The following is a 17,288-nucleotide window of genomic DNA, read 5'->3' as shown; positions in this document are numbered from 1 at the left end:
AGCTTTGTTGCTCGTCTCTGCACCCTCTCTAGCAGTATGATATCCTTCTTTAGGTATGGAGACCAATGCTGGACGCAGTATTCCAAGTGTGGTCTGACCATCGCTCTATAAAGCGGCATTATGACTTTCGCCGATCTACTCGTGATTCCCTTCTTTATCATGCCTAGCATTCTATTCGCGTTCTTCGCTGCCGCTGCACATTGCACCGACGGCTTCAGTGTCCTATCGATTAATACTCCCAGGTCCTTTTCCTGTTCAGATTTTCCCAGAGTTGCACCTGACATACTATACTTGTGTTCCTTATTTTTTCTGCCTAAGTGCATCACTTTGCATTTTTCTACATTAAACTTCATCTGCCATTTATCTGCCCAATTCTCCAATCGGCTCAAGTCAATCTGGAGTTCTTCACTGTCCTTCTGCGATTTGATGGCCCGGCATAGCTTTGTGTCATCTGCAAACTTGATGATCTCACTGGATGTTCCATCCTCTAGGTCATTGATGAAGATATTAAATAAGATGGGCCCAAGTACCGAGCCCTGGGGCACACCACTAGTCACATTTTCCCAGTCCGAGAACTTCCCATTTATGCCCACTCTCTGCCTTCTGTTCTCCAGCCATTTGCCTATCCATCTTAGTATATCTCCTTCTATTCCATGGCCCTGCAGTTTCCTGAGGAGTCTTACATGTGGAACTTTGTCGAACGCTTTCTGAAAATCCAAGTATATAATATCCACCGGTTCTCCATTATCAATTTGTCTGTTCACTGTCTCAAAAAATTGAAGTAGGTTCGTCAAGCATGACTTCCCTTTCCTGAATCCATGTTGGCTGGCTTTCATCAGGTCGTGTGTGTCTAGGTGCCGGGTTATGCTATCCTTGATCAGCGCCTCAACCATCTTCCCAGGGACCGACGTGAGACTCACAGGTCTATAGTTGCCCGGTACTCCTCTTGATCCTTTTTTGAATATCGGCGTGACGTTCGCTATCTTCCAGTCGTCTGGTATCTGCCCTGTTTTGATTGACAGATTGGCAAGTTTTTGGAATAGTTCTCCGATTTCCACTTTTAGCTCTTTCAAGACTCTCGGATGAATTCCATCCGGTCCAGGGGATTTGTCGCTTTTGAGTTTGTCGATCTGGCGGTATATCTGGTCCAAGTCCACGTCTACTGTGGTAAGGCTGTCCTCTGTTACTCCTTTGAACACTTTCACTGCTTCTGGAATTGTTGCAGTGTCTTCCTTTGTAAAGACAGACGCAAAGAATGAATTTAGTCTGTCTGCGATTTGTTTGTCTTCCTTGATGTACCCTTTCCTTCCCTGGTCATCCAGCGGTCCCACAGCCTCATTTGCGGGTTTTCTCCCTTTCACGTACTTGAAGAAGGGCTTGAAGTTTTTGGCCTCCTGCGCTATTTTCTCCTCATAGTCCTTTTTGGCATCCCTCACTGCCCTGTGACACTTCTTCTGATCACCCTTGTGTTTGTTCCAAGTTTCGATTGTTTTCGTGCGCTTCCATGCTTTGAAGGAGTCCTTCTTTTCTTTTATGGCTTCCTTCACCTCTTTAGTAAGCCACGCCGGCTCTCTTTTGCCTTTGGTTTTCTTTGCTTTGGATATCCTCGGAATCCTCCATCTTGTGAAGCCTAGCGAGGTCGGTCCTCTGGCAACCGAGGCACCTTAGATTCATTCAAGGTCTGAACCAGTTTATCCAACTCCTCTCCAAAGAGAAAGGAGCCCCGAAAGGGAAACTTACTGAGCTTAGTCTTAGATGTCGCATCCACCGACCAACCCTGAAGCCACAGGGTACAGCGGGCCGCTACACCCAGAGCCATGGACTTGACTGAGGCATGCAAAAGATCATAAATGGCATCAGAAAAATAGAAGCTTCCAGCTCAATTGTAGCTACTTCCTGATCCACTAAGGACCAGTCAGCTGACTCAGTCATGAACTTTCTCAGACCACCGGAAATAAGCCTAGGCTACCAGACCACCACAAATCGCCATCTAGACAGCCAGGGTAGTCACATCAAAACTGCATTTAGGAAGAGCGTCCATCTTACGGTCCTGATGGATGGGGAAAGAGCGGGATACTGACCGGATCCCTCTAAGAAGAGGGTCCACCATACGAGGGGGATCCTTAGCTTCCTTTTCAAAGTGTAAACAGAAGACACTTGAATTATGAGCTCCTGCAACTCTTCCCAGTGAAAAATGCACACAACAGATGCGTCCTCGCCAATCGGTGCCTCTGAAAAATCTCCATCCAAAACATACGAACCCCTTAACAAATCTGAAAAATCCTCCCCGAGATCCAAGTCCTCATCCAAAGAAAACGGATCAGCCAAAAAGAATCCTTGTCCCAAGATACCTGTGGCCGCTTGGATGATGGCTGAGGGGGCTGGAAAGAGGCAACCATAGCAGAAGACTATGGAAGACAACCATAGCAGGGCAGCAGTGGAAGGGGAACCCTCCCAGATGCCCCTGACCCAGGACCTTCAGCTCCCTGTAAATAAACCTTGTACATGCCAACAAAAAAATCAGGGCTAAACAACCCCAGGGGCAAGCCAAAAATCATTGTAGGAGCCAAAAACACATTTAAGACCTGTTCTTATTGTTCTAAGACAGGTGGAAGGTTGCCTGAGGCTGTGGGCAAAATGGACACGCTTCCCGCCAAAACTGAGGGAAGCGCCATTGCTAAACTGTTACCTGAAAGCAAACATGACACTGAAGCCAAACTCGACCACGCTACTACAGAAACACCGCTAGAAGCCCCAGCCGCAGTGACAGGGGCATCCCTAGCCACTTTGGCAGTTCGCAATCCCACATCTGCTAGACTGCCAGCCGCCGAGGAAGCCCCAGGCATGGGCGGCAGGTGAGGCTCGGACGTCACTAGCACCTCCCGCTGACGAGTGGTACACGCACAAAGGGGAGCCTGACATGCCAACACCCACCAGCCATATCCACCGCTTGGCGCCCACTTAAAACACACTTGTGTTGCTTATTTGAAGTGCTCATACTGAATGCACCAAAAACCCATGTACAACACCACCATACAAAAATGGCAGCCTCAGGACCACTTTATGCTCTGTTTATTTCTTGGGGTTTTTTGGGTTTTTTTTTTAACTTCTCACAGCTCACCAACTGTCAAGTTAGAGCAGACCCCACATGGCATTCTAAATTGTAGTCAGTGCCGGTATAAGTGGCAAAGTGTACAGTTGAGGCTCCTCTAAACACAGAAATCCTGGGAGGTGGGGGAAATGGGGGGGGAGGGGAAGGACTCAACCCTTTCAAATGTGGCACCCCCGAGGTCGTAGGACCCCCAAGAGGGTTCCTCAAGCTCTATCCAGACAGCAAAAGGGACCAGAAAAATTCCCTAACCAGATCCAACAGACCCAAAACAAACCTCAGCAAAGACTGCACAATCTTACCACTCCACATGCTGGAGACTGAGAGAAGACTGAGTGTAAGAAGGACTGCACAGCCCACTTGTACTGTAGCCAAAAGTTAGTGTGTCAGTCTCCACCTGCTGGCAAAGGAGCATAAACCATCCGTTTCTGTGTTGGCCTAAAGAGACGCTAAAGAACAACTCTTTGCCAATCTCTACAAAGAGGCATGTCAACCAACCAAATAACCTCAATGGCTGATGGCCCCGCACACTATAAAAGCTAAAATGTAACAGCCTTACTACGATAGCATCAGTTCACTCAAGTGCATGTTTTAGCTGACTATTAAAGAATTCAGGTGGTTGCTTTCTATTTCACATTTCTTTTATTATTTATTAATTTCATACTCCTAACATTCCCTCTCTTCCCTCAAGAGTTTTAGTGGGGAATAGTGTGGGGATTAGGAGATATGGAACACATGTATAAAACACATCACTTACAATATTCCAGTTTTCTGTCTCACACTTTAGAAACTTCAAACAATTTGTTATTGAAAAAATACAAATGAAAAAAAAAAAATTATATATATACACACACATATACACACACACACACACATATATATATATATATATATATATATATATATATATATATATATACACACACACACACATATATACACACATAAACACATACATATACACATACATATATACACACATACTTGGTATACTTACAGCTCTATAAAACTCTTCCAGTCTTTTTGACTGATTGACGGTCTTGTGTTGCCAAGTGCAATTAATAGATGGGACTGGCAAACGAACACATTATTTTTGGCTGGCCCAGCTTGACCATGGGACACATCCTCCTTCAAAAAATAACAAGGAAACTAGGTAAATGAGAAAATACAGATCAGACTCAGCAGGAAGAAAACAGTTAGTTAACCTTAAGGAGAGCAAAAACATGTTGTTTCTACTACTACTAATCATTTCCATAGCGCTGTACATTTTAAAACATTCAAGAGACAGTCCCTGCTCAGTAGAGTTTACAATCTAAACAATGGGAAGATTAGGTTCTTACCTCGATAATATTCTTTTTGGTAACAGGGCATACGAGTCCTGATGAGTGGGATGTATCAAAGCAATCCCTTGAATCTAAGGCAGGACAGTTGAGCCTTCCATTAATACTGAGGACCCCAAAAGCGATGTCCTTTTGTGCTGTCACATCCATTCAATAAAACTTTATAAAGGTATGAAGTGTGGACCATGAAGCTGCTCTACAAATCTCCTCGGGTGGGATCACCCAGGCCTCTGCCCATGAAGAAGCTACACTTCTCGTGGAATGTGCTTTCAAAGATATTGGTGGCTGTTTACCACAGCCAATATATGCTGACAAAAATCGCCATGTGAATCCGTCTGGAAACAGATGCCTTAGAAGCTGACTTGTCCACTCTGGCCATACTAGTTAGGCCAAAAAAATGATTGGAGATTCAAAAGTCATTAGTCACTTTGAGATAACAGAACTCTTCACACATCCATTAACTTCAACACTTTGTCCTGTTTCTTCAAACCCATGGACTGGAACGCAGGCAGTCGGACCTTTTGATTGACATGAAAAACCAAAACTACTTTCTGCACAAATAAAGGAACCATGCACAGAAAGACCCCAGATTCTTGAGGAACGGCTCTCTGCATGAAAGTGTCCGCCACTCCAAGACTCAACTTGCTGATAAGACACCAGAAAACTGTCTTAACCATACAATACAGCAAAGGTTCATAAGGAGTGTACTGACACCCTGCAAAACAACTTTCCACTCTCGACCCGCTAGTGCATACCTGCACCACATTCTCCATATGCCCTATGCTGTGCATCTATAATCTCTCTTTCTTCTCCAAATTTCAACACTGGTTACAGAAGGATCAAGATGGTACTAAGAGGTTTTTATGAAGTTGACTCCAACCCAGATTCTGCAATAGTTGGACCACTTTTGCCACTGCTTTTCCCCCTATTTGGCAAAGCTTTAGGGCAACAATCTGCCAAACTGGCCATAAGATTGTACAATTCCTTATCAAATAGCATTCATTCCTTAAAAGAGAGCCTGGCTTCATGTTGCTTTAGAAGCTGAATCTCCCGCCCATTGTCTGATTAAAACATTCTACAAACAGAGACAGCAAAAGCAGAAACTGCTCATAACTCTGATTATACCATATAGAGCAGGGGTGCCCAACCTTAGTCTTCTCCAGGCTGGGTTTTCAGGATTTACTAAATGAGTATGCATGAGATTTATTTGTGTACAATGGAAGCAGTGCATGCAAATAGATCTCATGCAAATTCATTGGGAAAATCCTGAAAACCCAAATGAATCACAGCATTGAGCAACCCCGATACAGAGCATTTGCTACATAGTCAACCCCCGCCATTACCAGCTGGGGGTAAATGGTGTCATCTGTTGTATCTGGTATGTCAAATGTGTACCATGAATGAGGTTGCTACTGCTGCCTTAATTCCCAAGGCCAAGGTTTCATATTGCCTTTGGAGGGCAACATCTACCCTTTGATACTGTATATAATTTAAAATGACACCTTCTTCACTAGGCAGGAAAGTATGCTTGGTAATCTGCGCTACCAATGAATCCCCTTGGCTAAACAGCTGATGAAATTTGGGAGCCATGTGATACAGCTTTGACATCATCCTAATAACCCTTAAGGAGCTCTCTGGGGACTCCCAATGCTCCGTGACTAGCATTGCAATGTCAAGATACAAGGGGAAAATGTAGTCCAAGTCTAAACAGAGCAGTGTAGCCAAGTCTATGGGACTTCCATATTTAATTCCTGCAATGAAACCATAATAATCTCCAGCTAGGCTGTCTGCTTTAAAAAGCGGCATACAATTGGGCCCTCCCCTTGATCAAGAGACAGTTTCTTGACTAATGGCTTCTGCCCGAGGCCCCAAATCTCTTAAGGGGCAGTAAAGGCATGGACTCTGACCACAGTCTTTCTCTGAGTGGTCTTCTGGTTCCTGATTGGAAACCTTCTCGGTGGGGGGGGGGGGGGAGTATAGTTTGAGGACAGACCTCCTTGAGTAGCTACAGGCATGCCTTCAGAGAGTGCAGTAGGACTCTAACAATCTACTTAAGCTTTCCACATGAGACTCACAAAAGCAGGGGTAAAGCCCTGAGTAGGAAGCCCAGAGGACCCCTTCAGGGACTCACCTTGTCAACTCTTGGGCTCTGCAGCCATCTACACATCTGCATTTCACAAAATCACTCTCCAAAGATTCCAGAAGAGATTTTCTCCCTGAAAACTGAGCCCCTTGCAATTTCCCAACCCTAGAGGTACAAGAGAAAACTAAGCCCAAGGCCCCTCCTCACGTGTTCTGTGGTACATAGAAACATAATGGTAGATAAAGACCAAATTGCCCATTCAGTCTGCCCATCCACAGTAACCATTATCTCTTCCTCTAAGAGATCCTACATGTCTATCCCATGCCCCTCAGCTGACCATCCAATGCAAATCTGGCATGATATAAAGGTAGAAGAGTCTGAGGAGTCCATTATAATTGATTTTAAGCAAAATTGAGACAGATAAATGCTTTTAAATATCGGGAAATTCAGGATGGCCACTATGGCAGCATTTTGGTGTCAAAATATGGCCTGGGGAAGCTGCAGCAAAGTCTAAAAAATTTGGGGAAAGGGTTTTTGGAGTTAGGAGATCTTATAGCTAGCCTGAGAAACCACCAAAACTGCAATCCTGAGACCTCCCCGATTTTCCCATAGGCTATAATAGCCTGTACTCACTGTGCTGTGCTGTGCTGTGAGAGATGCTATTGCCTGAATCAGCTCACACTGCAGTTGGATAGTAGAGAAGACCACTGTCTCAAACAAGCATATCCCAAGTTCAAGATGCTGCAATCTTCAGACTGCCAGTCGGTCAGACCCCCATGGATCTGGACACAGCGGGGGGGGGGGGGGGGGAGGGTAGGAAAACGCAGCCAGCACATGTCAAAGTTCTTCTGGACCATTGTGGGGTCAAACAGTCTGCATTCAAGCACATGATAAATCAAAAGCGAGCCTTGCTCCCAGGAGAACCGTCCCTGAGCTCTTTAAGTGCTAGTGCAGGCTGTCTGGACAGTTTCTTTCAAAGGGTTGCTCTGTTAGCTGAAGACTGCTACTCAGGTCTGCATCTAGGGTCCTCTTGAGCACTGAAAGCATCAGAATTTGGATAAAACCCCCAAATGTAACAAAACTTCTCAAAGCAGAACAGAAATACACCTTCCAGCTCACTGAGTTGAGGAAGGAGGTAGAGCTAAAGAAAAAGTATATGATTCCTTCTGCATAGCTCACTGTTAGGGGAAGTTAGCCCATCCGCCAGGACTCGTATGCTCTGTGTACTAGAAATATATTTGTTTCAACCAGATGGCCCAATAAATCTGTGTATAAGACCATACCACCTCAATCATTCTTGCAGGTTCTACATTAATACATTCCTTTGGCATCTCACAATATAGTAAAGAAAAAACTGTTACCGTGAAATGTACTGAACCTTTATATCTGTGTCTCAGGAGCATATGATCAGTTATTTTCAAAGCACAAAACAAAACTAGTTTTCCTTGCTGTCCCCCCTTTTTTTTTTTGTAAATTCTTTTGTGCATAACAAGATTTTTTGTTCATCTTTTTACACAGCTGGAGAATGATAGCAAGCTTTAACTTAAGGGGCATGAATTCTAGCTGAAGGTTCACCTTGAATCACAGCTCTACTGCACTTAGAATGCAATGAAGAGGGATGTACAAGACACTCGTTTTCTTAATAGTATATAGGTGATCTCCATGTCAAAGAATTCACTACTACCATAGAGCGACTAGTCTGGCTCTCTCTCAACATGAGTGTAAATAGTTGGTATGACACATTTAATTAAATGTTTATTAGAAATGAGTATGAGGATATATCATCAACAATATCATGCATTCAGGTACCACATAACAATGGAAAAGGAGTGCCACAGGTTTCATTATTTTTCCATCTTTTGAGGATATATCATACCAGTTAATGCCCTGGTGGGAAGAGTGTCATTGGACCCTAATCCAACAGGGCAGTAAAAGGGAAATATTGTTCTTGGATATCACCATTACTACTGTACATCTCACATCAGCTTAAAATCAGGGGCGTAGCCATAGGCCAGTCATGGCCCACCCAGTTTGGGCACAGGCCTGCCCAACCAGCAACAGAGGATATTGACTTCACAGGCTGTCGGCAGCAGTTCTTACACACTGCCACTGGCTGACCCAGAAGCCTTCCCTCTGACACATTAACATTTTGCATCAAAGGGAAGGCTTCTGGGTCAGTCACTGGCAGCGTGTAAGAACCGCTGCTGGCGACCTGAAGAGAAATGCTGTAAGAAGCAATGATGCATAGGTTGGGGGTTCAGGGTCTGCCCAAAATTGGCTGTCTGGCTATCCCTCTACTTAAAAGGATTGTATTTACCTCAGAACAGCCACAAACGTAGCTATCAGTAATTTCCTTGCATACCATTGAATGTCTAAATGTACTATATACACACAAAAAAACACTATAAACCAAAAACACAGTAGAAATCATTTTGAAAATTGTTATACCCCATTCTTGTAGTTGGCTTTGATGACACTGATTTCAGTCCTGAGTTGTTCTATTTGCTCCTGATTAAGCGCCTGGTATCCTTCTTGCGAAGATGTTATGAATGCTAAAGGCTGTGAGGAAACGAGATCTCTTATAATCAACCCAGAAAAATCGTGTGTTATAGAGTTTGGTCCAGAAAGGCACTGAGAATTCTGTAAAGACAGAAAGCATATCTATATTATTCAAAGAGACACTCATGTATTGCAGCAAATGAAGCATTGATTTCATAAAAAGCAAAGTTGTTCACCTGTAGCAGGTATTCTCCAAGGACAGCAGGACATTCTCTCATATGGGTCATGTCATCCAATGGAATCTGGTGTGGAGAACTTCCTAGTCATTGATGAAGTCATGTTTGGAAGTCTGCACTACACAAGCCCACAGGATCAGACAGTCTAATATAAAAGCTATTACAACACAAAACCTAGGGGTAGTGGGTATGTGAGAATGTGTGTCATCTTGTCCTTGGAGAATATTCAAGTTTTATTTAAAATTTGATTAATCGCTTAATCTTACTTCTAAGTGATGTACAAAAAATAAAAGGTTTAAAAACATTCAGGGAGATACAATATACGAAACATGGACTTAACATACTAATACTTACATTGCCAATGGGGAAGAGAGGTAAGAAATACAATATAAAATAGGAAAGAAATGACTATGGGAAAAACATAAAGGTAGGGATTTGATTTAATTTGTGTAATTATTGGATTGTTATTCACTTACCCCCTTTTCTACGAAACTGCGCTAGCAGTTTCTAGCATGGGTAGCCGCGCTGAATGGCCCCCACTGCTCCCAACGCTCATAGGAACTCTATGAGCCTCAGGAGCAGCGCGGGCCATTCAGTGCGGCTCCCCATAAGAACATAAGCAATGCCTCTGCTGGGTCAGACCCGAGGTCCATCGTGCCCAGCAGTCTGCTCACGTGGCGGCCCAACAGGTCCAGGACCTGTGCAGTAATCCTCTATCTATACCCCTCTATCTCCTTTTCCAGCAGCAAATTGTCCAATCCTTTCTTGAACCCCAGTACCATGCTCTGCTCTATTATTCTCTCTGGAAGTGCATTCCAGGTGTCCACCACACGTTGGGTAAAGAACTTCCTAGCATTTGTTTTGAATCTGTCCCCTTTCAACTTTTATGAATGCCCTCTTGTTCTTTTATTTTTCAAAAGTTTGAATAATCTGTCCCTCTCCACTCTCTCTATGCCCTTCATGATCTTGTAAGTCTCTATCATATCCTCTCTAAGTCTCCTCTTCTCCAGGGAAGAGAGTCCCAATTTCTCCAATCTCTCAGTGTATGAAAGATTTTCCATACCTTTTATCAGACGTGTCGCTCTCATCTGAACCCTCTCGAGTAACGCCATATCCTTCTTAAGGTACGGCGACACAATATTGGACGCAGTACTCCAGATGCGGACGCACCATCGCCCGATACAATGGCAGGATAACTTCTTTCGTTCTGGTAGTAATACCCTTCTTGATTATACCTAGCATTCTTTTCGCTCTCTTAGCGGCCGCTACGCACTGTGCCGTCGGCTTCATTGTCATGTCCACCATTACCCCTAAGTCCCTTTCTTGGGTACTCTCCTTCAATAACATCCCTCCCATCGTATAGCTGTACCTCGGGGGGTTTCTGCGTCCCACATGTAGTACTTTACATTTCTCAACGTTGAACTTCATCTGCCATCTTGTCGCTCATTCCCCTAGTTTGTTCAAATCCCTTTGCAATTCTTCGCAGTCCTCTTTAGTCCGAGCTCCACTAAATAGTTTGGTGTCGTTCGCGAATTTTGTTATCTCGCACTTCGTCCCTGTTTCTAGATCATTTATAAATATATTAAATAGCAGCGGTCTGAGCACTGAGCTCTGTGGAACACCACTCGTGACCCTCCTCCAGTCCAAGTTGTGGTCCTTCACTCCTACCCTCCGTTTCCTACCTGCCTAGCGCAGTTTCGTAGAAGAGGGGGTTAGTAATGCCAGATAAGCGATTATCAAAATTTTATTAAACTTGAAATGAGAAAAAAAAGAAAAGGGTTATGAAATAGTTAAGATCGGAAAGGAGCTTATCCTAGCTTAAAGAGTCAGAGATTGAAGGCATCCCTAAAAAGAAAACATTTAAAATTGCTCTTGAACCTGTCAAGAAGACACTCCTCTCTTAAATAAGAGGGAAGAGAGTTCCATCTTTGAGGTGAAAAAATAAATTGTCATCTTGTATTAATGACTTTGAGAGGGGACTATTAAAAAAATGTTGATCATTTGATCTGAGCGATCGAATGGGGGCGTAGGGTATCAGAAGTCTGTCAATGAAAGATGGGGCCTTGGCGAGAAGCATTTTAAAAGTTAATAAACAGATTTTATACGTTATCCAGTAGGATACTGGAAGCCAATGTAACTGTTTTCTCCAAGGACAAGCAGTGCACACTATACTCACATATGGTAATCCTTTGCTACCAGATTGAAATAAAAAAGGAGAATAAATAAGGTCCAAGTCCCCTGCTGTCTTGGGCAGAAGCAAGAGCTCTAGGCTGATTGGGGAGAGCAGGATGCAGGAGGGTCCCTATGCCTTTGAGAGTAGTTGGGTCTCTTCTCTCTTGCACCTGAATATCTGTTGGAATAAGGTCACAACAGGAATGGACCAGAAGAGTGATTTCATATCAGCCTGTTTTTTTGATGAGGCTGGAAATGTTCTCCACCTTATGACCAAAAAGATTAACCTGGCAAGGGATACCCACCAACTTCTCCTGAACTGCTAGTTCTAGGTTTGATAAATCCTTTAAACGTGGTCACAATTCTTCATAATTGGCTCATTATAACACGTTAATTAACTGCATCAGCCAGAGATCCACCTTTCAAATAAGCCCAACGTTTTAGTTTCAAATGACCTTCAGAAGCAGCACTCAACCATAAAACTTTAAGATTGAGTATATGGATCCAAGATGGTGTTGAGGACAGACTCTTGACGTGGAGTTCTCCACCAGCGTTGGTCTTTTTGACCTTCTTTCCTTACCTGGGATTTTCTTTTTGGCTGACTATCTGCTGCTAGAGTTGCATATTTTCCTTGGCGGGTTGCTCGCAGCCACACTAGAATGGGGAAGAGGAAGGGAGCTTCCCGGCCAAATCCTCCTATGACCGGGACCTCCATCAGGTTTCTCTTAGCCTGATCCAAGGGCAGGCTCCTCTCCAACCTGGAAGAGTGAGCCCTGTGGAGAGAGAGACAATTCAGTTCACCAAAGAAGAGGTGCAACTGTTGAGCCCTGGAGGAGCAGTGGGAGGAGAGTTATCGGTGGAGAAGGTCACTGCTGGAGCCCAGACAACAGCACTCAATAACAGAGGCTGATGAGAACTCATCTTCTGTAATAACAAATATTTTGGAGAACTGGTCAAGCCTGCAGTGGTAAATATGGATGAACTGTGGAGAGCTATTATAATCATGTACTTCAGTCTCAAAAAGGCAGTATCTATGGTAATATTGTCTTATTCTTTGTGACTGTGCAGCGCTGCGTGCATCTGGTAGTGCTATAGAAAAAATTAATAGTAGTAGTAGTTCTGACTGTGCCTCTATTAGCTCCCAGGTAGATGTCCATGGGGTACTGTTAAAAGAACAAAGTGAGAATATAAAGAGATATGAAGAACAGATTAGTCAAATACAAACTTTAGAAGTGGAGATTGTTAAAGAAAGATCTTTTATTCAGAAAAGGCTGGAGTATATGGAAAATAAGGAGAGAAGAAATAACTTGAGGCTGTTAAATTTTCCTAAATCTCCAATAATATCAGCAGTGGAAATGGTTCGGAGATATCTGAAGAGAGACTTTGTCAATACTAACAAAAAGTTTACCACCAATAGTTGGGGCCCAATATATTTCCTTGGGGAAGAAACAAGATAGTTCAACCCCTACTGAAAGTAGTGGGGATGGAAAAAGGTGGAACAAATTCGACAAATTTTTGGAAAACTCACTAGAAGTAATAACGGAAAGATCTACTCTCATAGTTACATTTACCTTGGAGTTTGATAGAGATCTAATTTTTTGAACTTACTTTAGACATATGAATGACATATTTTTCAGTTCGACAATTCGTGTGTTTCCAGATATATCTCAAATGACACAGAAGAGAAGAAAGTATTTTTGGTCTATAGATCCAGGGTTCAAGCTTTGAGTGCATCTTTTGTTTTGAAATTTCCTGTGGAGTGCTTCACTAGAGGGGAAAAGTTTTCTGTTTTTTGAACCGAAACAATTGTTGGAATTCATTGTGGCTAAGGAAGGAGGGGTGGGGGTGGGAGTGATGATTGGTCCAATAATGTCGTCTGCAGTGTAACGAACTGGCTGTTGGGGAGTCTTCTTTTTGTCTTCCTAAGCTGTCCTTAAGATTTATATATATTTCTTCATTTGTTATGTTCTGTTCTTGGATCACCTCAATTTGTGGACTAAATAATTATGATTTCTTATGATGCTTTGTGCTATATAGTGGAACTCTTTATTTCTAATCTGTATTCAAGTAATATTTACTTGTTCGTATTTTGAAATTTGAATAAATAAAAAGTAAAAAAAAAAAAGACTGAGTATATACCACTAAGCTTCTTCACTAGTTGAACTATTTGTAGATTCTTCACAATTTATAATCATAATCTCAAATTTAACAAATTGAGTGAGGCATGATCTTCTATAACAAAAACAAAAATGTTATACAATGAGGAAAACCTTTCAAATGTCATTTTCAACCAAAGGATTCAAAAATATGTTTTAATTTTATAATATTACTCACTTGCAAAGTAATTCTCACTTAGTCATTATCACTATTTTCTTCAAAATCTCAGGAGCTCTGTAACATGGCTACTTGGTGATCGAGCTGCCGTTCAAGTCATCTGATCATCGATGTCACTACAGATGTGGCACTCACTAAATTGTCGCTTTGTGTTAAAAATATCCAGTCTAATGATTTAATACTTTCAAGAGTCTGAAGCTCAAAAATTCATCGTTAATTAAGAAACGTTTCCATATCTCTGCCTCCAAAATACACCATCTAAGAACTACCAATGTGTCCAGTTTGCTCCCAATGAAATACCAGCTAGGGACCCCCAAAGTAAATTGCTTAACATATTTGGATGGTACTCTTAGAAAGGCTGGTCAAGAAACCATAAGTTCAGCTTACCAGTACTTATCAAGGCAGACAATTGGTGAATCAGCAACTCCAGGAATAGAGCGTAGATTTATAAGAAACAAGATTAGCAAAGGTAAGAACCTAATATTTCATTCTTGTACAATCCTGCTCTATTCCTGGAGAAGTGGGACATAACAAAGTATTCCTTTAGAGTCAGGGTGGGACTGATGAATCTGCTGCCAAAACAGAGGAACCAAAAGCAGCATCATGCTTGACTGCCACATCGATCCTGTAAAATTTGGTAAACACAAGCAGAAAAGACTAGCTCCTACTGTCTCGCTTGTAGAAAAGCAACTGGATTCCTGAGGGCAGTCCTGAGATAAGAGGGATGGGTCTAAAAGGTTATATAAATGAGGTTTCCTACAAGCAGTCTCATGACATGGGATGCATAACCCACTTGTCCAGGAATAGAGCAGGATTGTACAATAAATTGCAATTAGTATTCTATGAATTTAGCTATATAAAAAATTCTTGTAGATGTTCTTCTGTGTCCAGTGGCGTAGTAAGAGGGAGGGGGGGGGTGCGGTCTGCCACAGGTGTGGTCTTCCTAAGAACGGGGCAGCACCCCTCCTCCTCTCTGTCTGTGTCGTCCCACCCCACCCCCCTGCTGTCCCTTGCTTTCCCAAGTACCTTTTTGGTGCTCTCTCTGATGTCACTTCCAGGACCTGCGCCTAGGAAGTGACCTCAAAGTGGATATGGGTAAAGAGAAAGGGGTGGGGGCTCGTGGTGCCACCATCCCGTGCGCCCCTCACCCTTACTATGCCACTGTCTGTGTCTATCCAAATAAAAAATATGTTATCCCAAAATCTTTTTTGAAATGCAGATTATAATGTTCTGATAGCTATATATATATATATATATATATATATATATATATATATATGTTTCTTCAAATTCAGCCATAAATGAAAAGGTATCTCTATAGTGCAATGAAGAACATATGAGTCCAAAATTTAACAGTAGAGAATTAATATTAACAGTTTTTAGTGGGACTCAAACTGATGATACATCATTAACATGTGTCATAAAATATTGTGCTCTTGGGAATTTTGCTGTGAAATACATCTGAAACAACTGGGATATTGTTCATTTGCATTCAGTGTTTGCTAATAAAGATTTAAGGATTATGTTCAGCAGAGGTAAAAATTTAAAAGAGGTCTTCAGTCAACAATCACAAACTGGAAGTGGAAAAGTTTGTGTTTCAAAGATCAATGGTCACTATTATTATGGGATGTGTAATATATGTGATGTTACCAATGTCAATGTCAGTTTGGTCTACTGGTGCCAAATCTCTGGAAGAGAGGAGGTGGAAATTGACCCTTCTGGTGAAGATGCTTCTTGGGTACCAGCATTGCCAATGCCATGGTGACATGCCTCGAAGGGGACTGATGTTGATACTTCTTGGCCTCCGCCCAACCTTGGTATCCCTCAGGACTGACAAGGATGGGGTGTGGAAATTATCGATCCCAACAGGTAACTTTGATGCTCAATAAGGCAGATGTAGACCTCCTTGATGCCCATGCATCCTCAGTGTCCAATGCAGCTCCAGGGGCTATTGGGATCATACCATACCATACCATACATTTTCTTCTATATCGTAAGTTTTGACAAGGATTCAATGTGGTTGTTGACAGACTGGACTTTTTGGCATCAAAAATATTTCTGAACTGTTCCTCATAACTCCTAATGGTTCTTTGAGATCTTCCAACAGAATTTAGAAAAAGAAACATTATGATTAAGCCCAGACATGACAGGTACTAATTGTGTGTCAGTAAGCGACATGGTCCTGGCACAACCGGAACACTTATCAAAATTCTTGGAAGATTTTTGAGACATATTGGGGAAGACAGAAAGCGAAATCAAATGGCCCAACTATGAAGAAAGTAGGAAAAAAAAGGTCTACCCCGATCAGAGTGCTCAGGTCTAAGGGGGCTGATGCGCCACAAAAAAATAAAGAAAACCTGAAAGTGGCAAAAACGCTATGAAAACAGAGAAAAATAAGAGGAAAAAATGGTTCCACACAGCACTTACACACACAAAGAATTAAAGCCAAAGAATGAAGGCCACAAACTGAGTCAGACGTGAGCTACAAAAAAATGACAGGAGAGCACATACTCACTACTTTGCAGATGAAGAGAGATAGTCTGGTTCTGCATTACGGCAGCAGTGGAGTGCGGGAATGTGCATGCATGTGCGATGTGATCTTCCAAAGGCTTCTAAAACAGTGGCTGGAAGTGCTCCATCAGATGATATCACCCATTTGTGAGTATTTTGTGTTCTGCTTGTCCTCAGAGAAATACATTATATGCATGCAGGAAAGTGCATTTGAATACAAGACCAGTAATATTTTATATTGCTTGTAATCCTTCAATAGCAAGTATTTAGGGCTGGTGTGCCATAACTCAACATAATAAAAGCTAGTGTTACCTGGTGAAACTTTTACCATCATCCCCCAGGTGCACTAGACGTCTCTCCAGTCAGCATGGCTCTTCCCTTCCACTGGATGGCATATACAAAAGCAAACATGATTGATGAATGAATGAGAAAGGAAAATATATTTTTAATCCTGATTTTACAATAAAGTTTTCTTTATCATCCATCAATCGTGGTCTGCTTCTACGTATTCCATCCTTTTGGGACTCGTAGACTGCTTGCCCATCTGTTTCCTGGGATATTTCTTTCACTGTATAGGGTCTTCATCTAGCCTATAGATTTGCAGGCAAGAGCACATGCACACCAATAGCTCCTACAAATATTACCTTCCAGGAGCTTTATTTTATATAAGATGAAGGTAGCGTTTGTTAAAGCCACTGGTGTGAACATGTGCTTGCTTGCACCAGCTTATACCCAAACAAATTCCCCAGCAGGCTAAGGTACTCTCCCTGAGCCTGCAAAGTCTCATTGACTGGATGCGTACTGCATCATCACTGCAGTGTAGTGGGCTTTATATGCTGGTCTTCTTTGTGATAACACAAATCTTTTAGTCTTCTTCCAGTTTCTCATACTTCTCCTGCTTTACTTTTGAACCAACCAATGAATAACTTCTGCATTCTTTGAATAACTTCTGCATTCTTGCTGCCTGTATACCTCAAGAGCACAATAAGGGCTCTAGTTATACT

The 17,288-nt window shown here is 42.4% G+C and overlaps 1 protein-coding gene across 2 annotated transcripts in view; it reads right to left on the bottom strand.

The window, feature by feature from the left end:
- The window catches only part of PEX1 (peroxisomal biogenesis factor 1), a 157,071-nt gene that overhangs the window by 8,463 nt on the left and 131,320 nt on the right, over positions 1-17,288 (bottom strand). For both annotated transcript variants that reach the window (XM_033931140.1, XM_033931139.1), the window contains 2 exons: positions 8,981-9,172; positions 4,107-4,237 (listed from right to left, as the gene is read on the bottom strand). In XM_033931140.1, the coding sequence (XP_033787031.1) occupies positions 4,107-4,237; positions 8,981-9,172 (323 nt within the window). The remainder of the gene's footprint in view (positions 1-4,106; positions 4,238-8,980; positions 9,173-17,288) is intronic.

This window comes from Geotrypetes seraphini, chromosome 2 (assembly GCF_902459505.1).
Source record: "Geotrypetes seraphini chromosome 2, aGeoSer1.1, whole genome shotgun sequence".
Lineage (NCBI taxonomy): Eukaryota > Metazoa > Chordata > Amphibia > Gymnophiona > Dermophiidae > Geotrypetes > Geotrypetes seraphini.
This window is presented reverse-complemented; position numbering and strand designations above follow the sequence as displayed.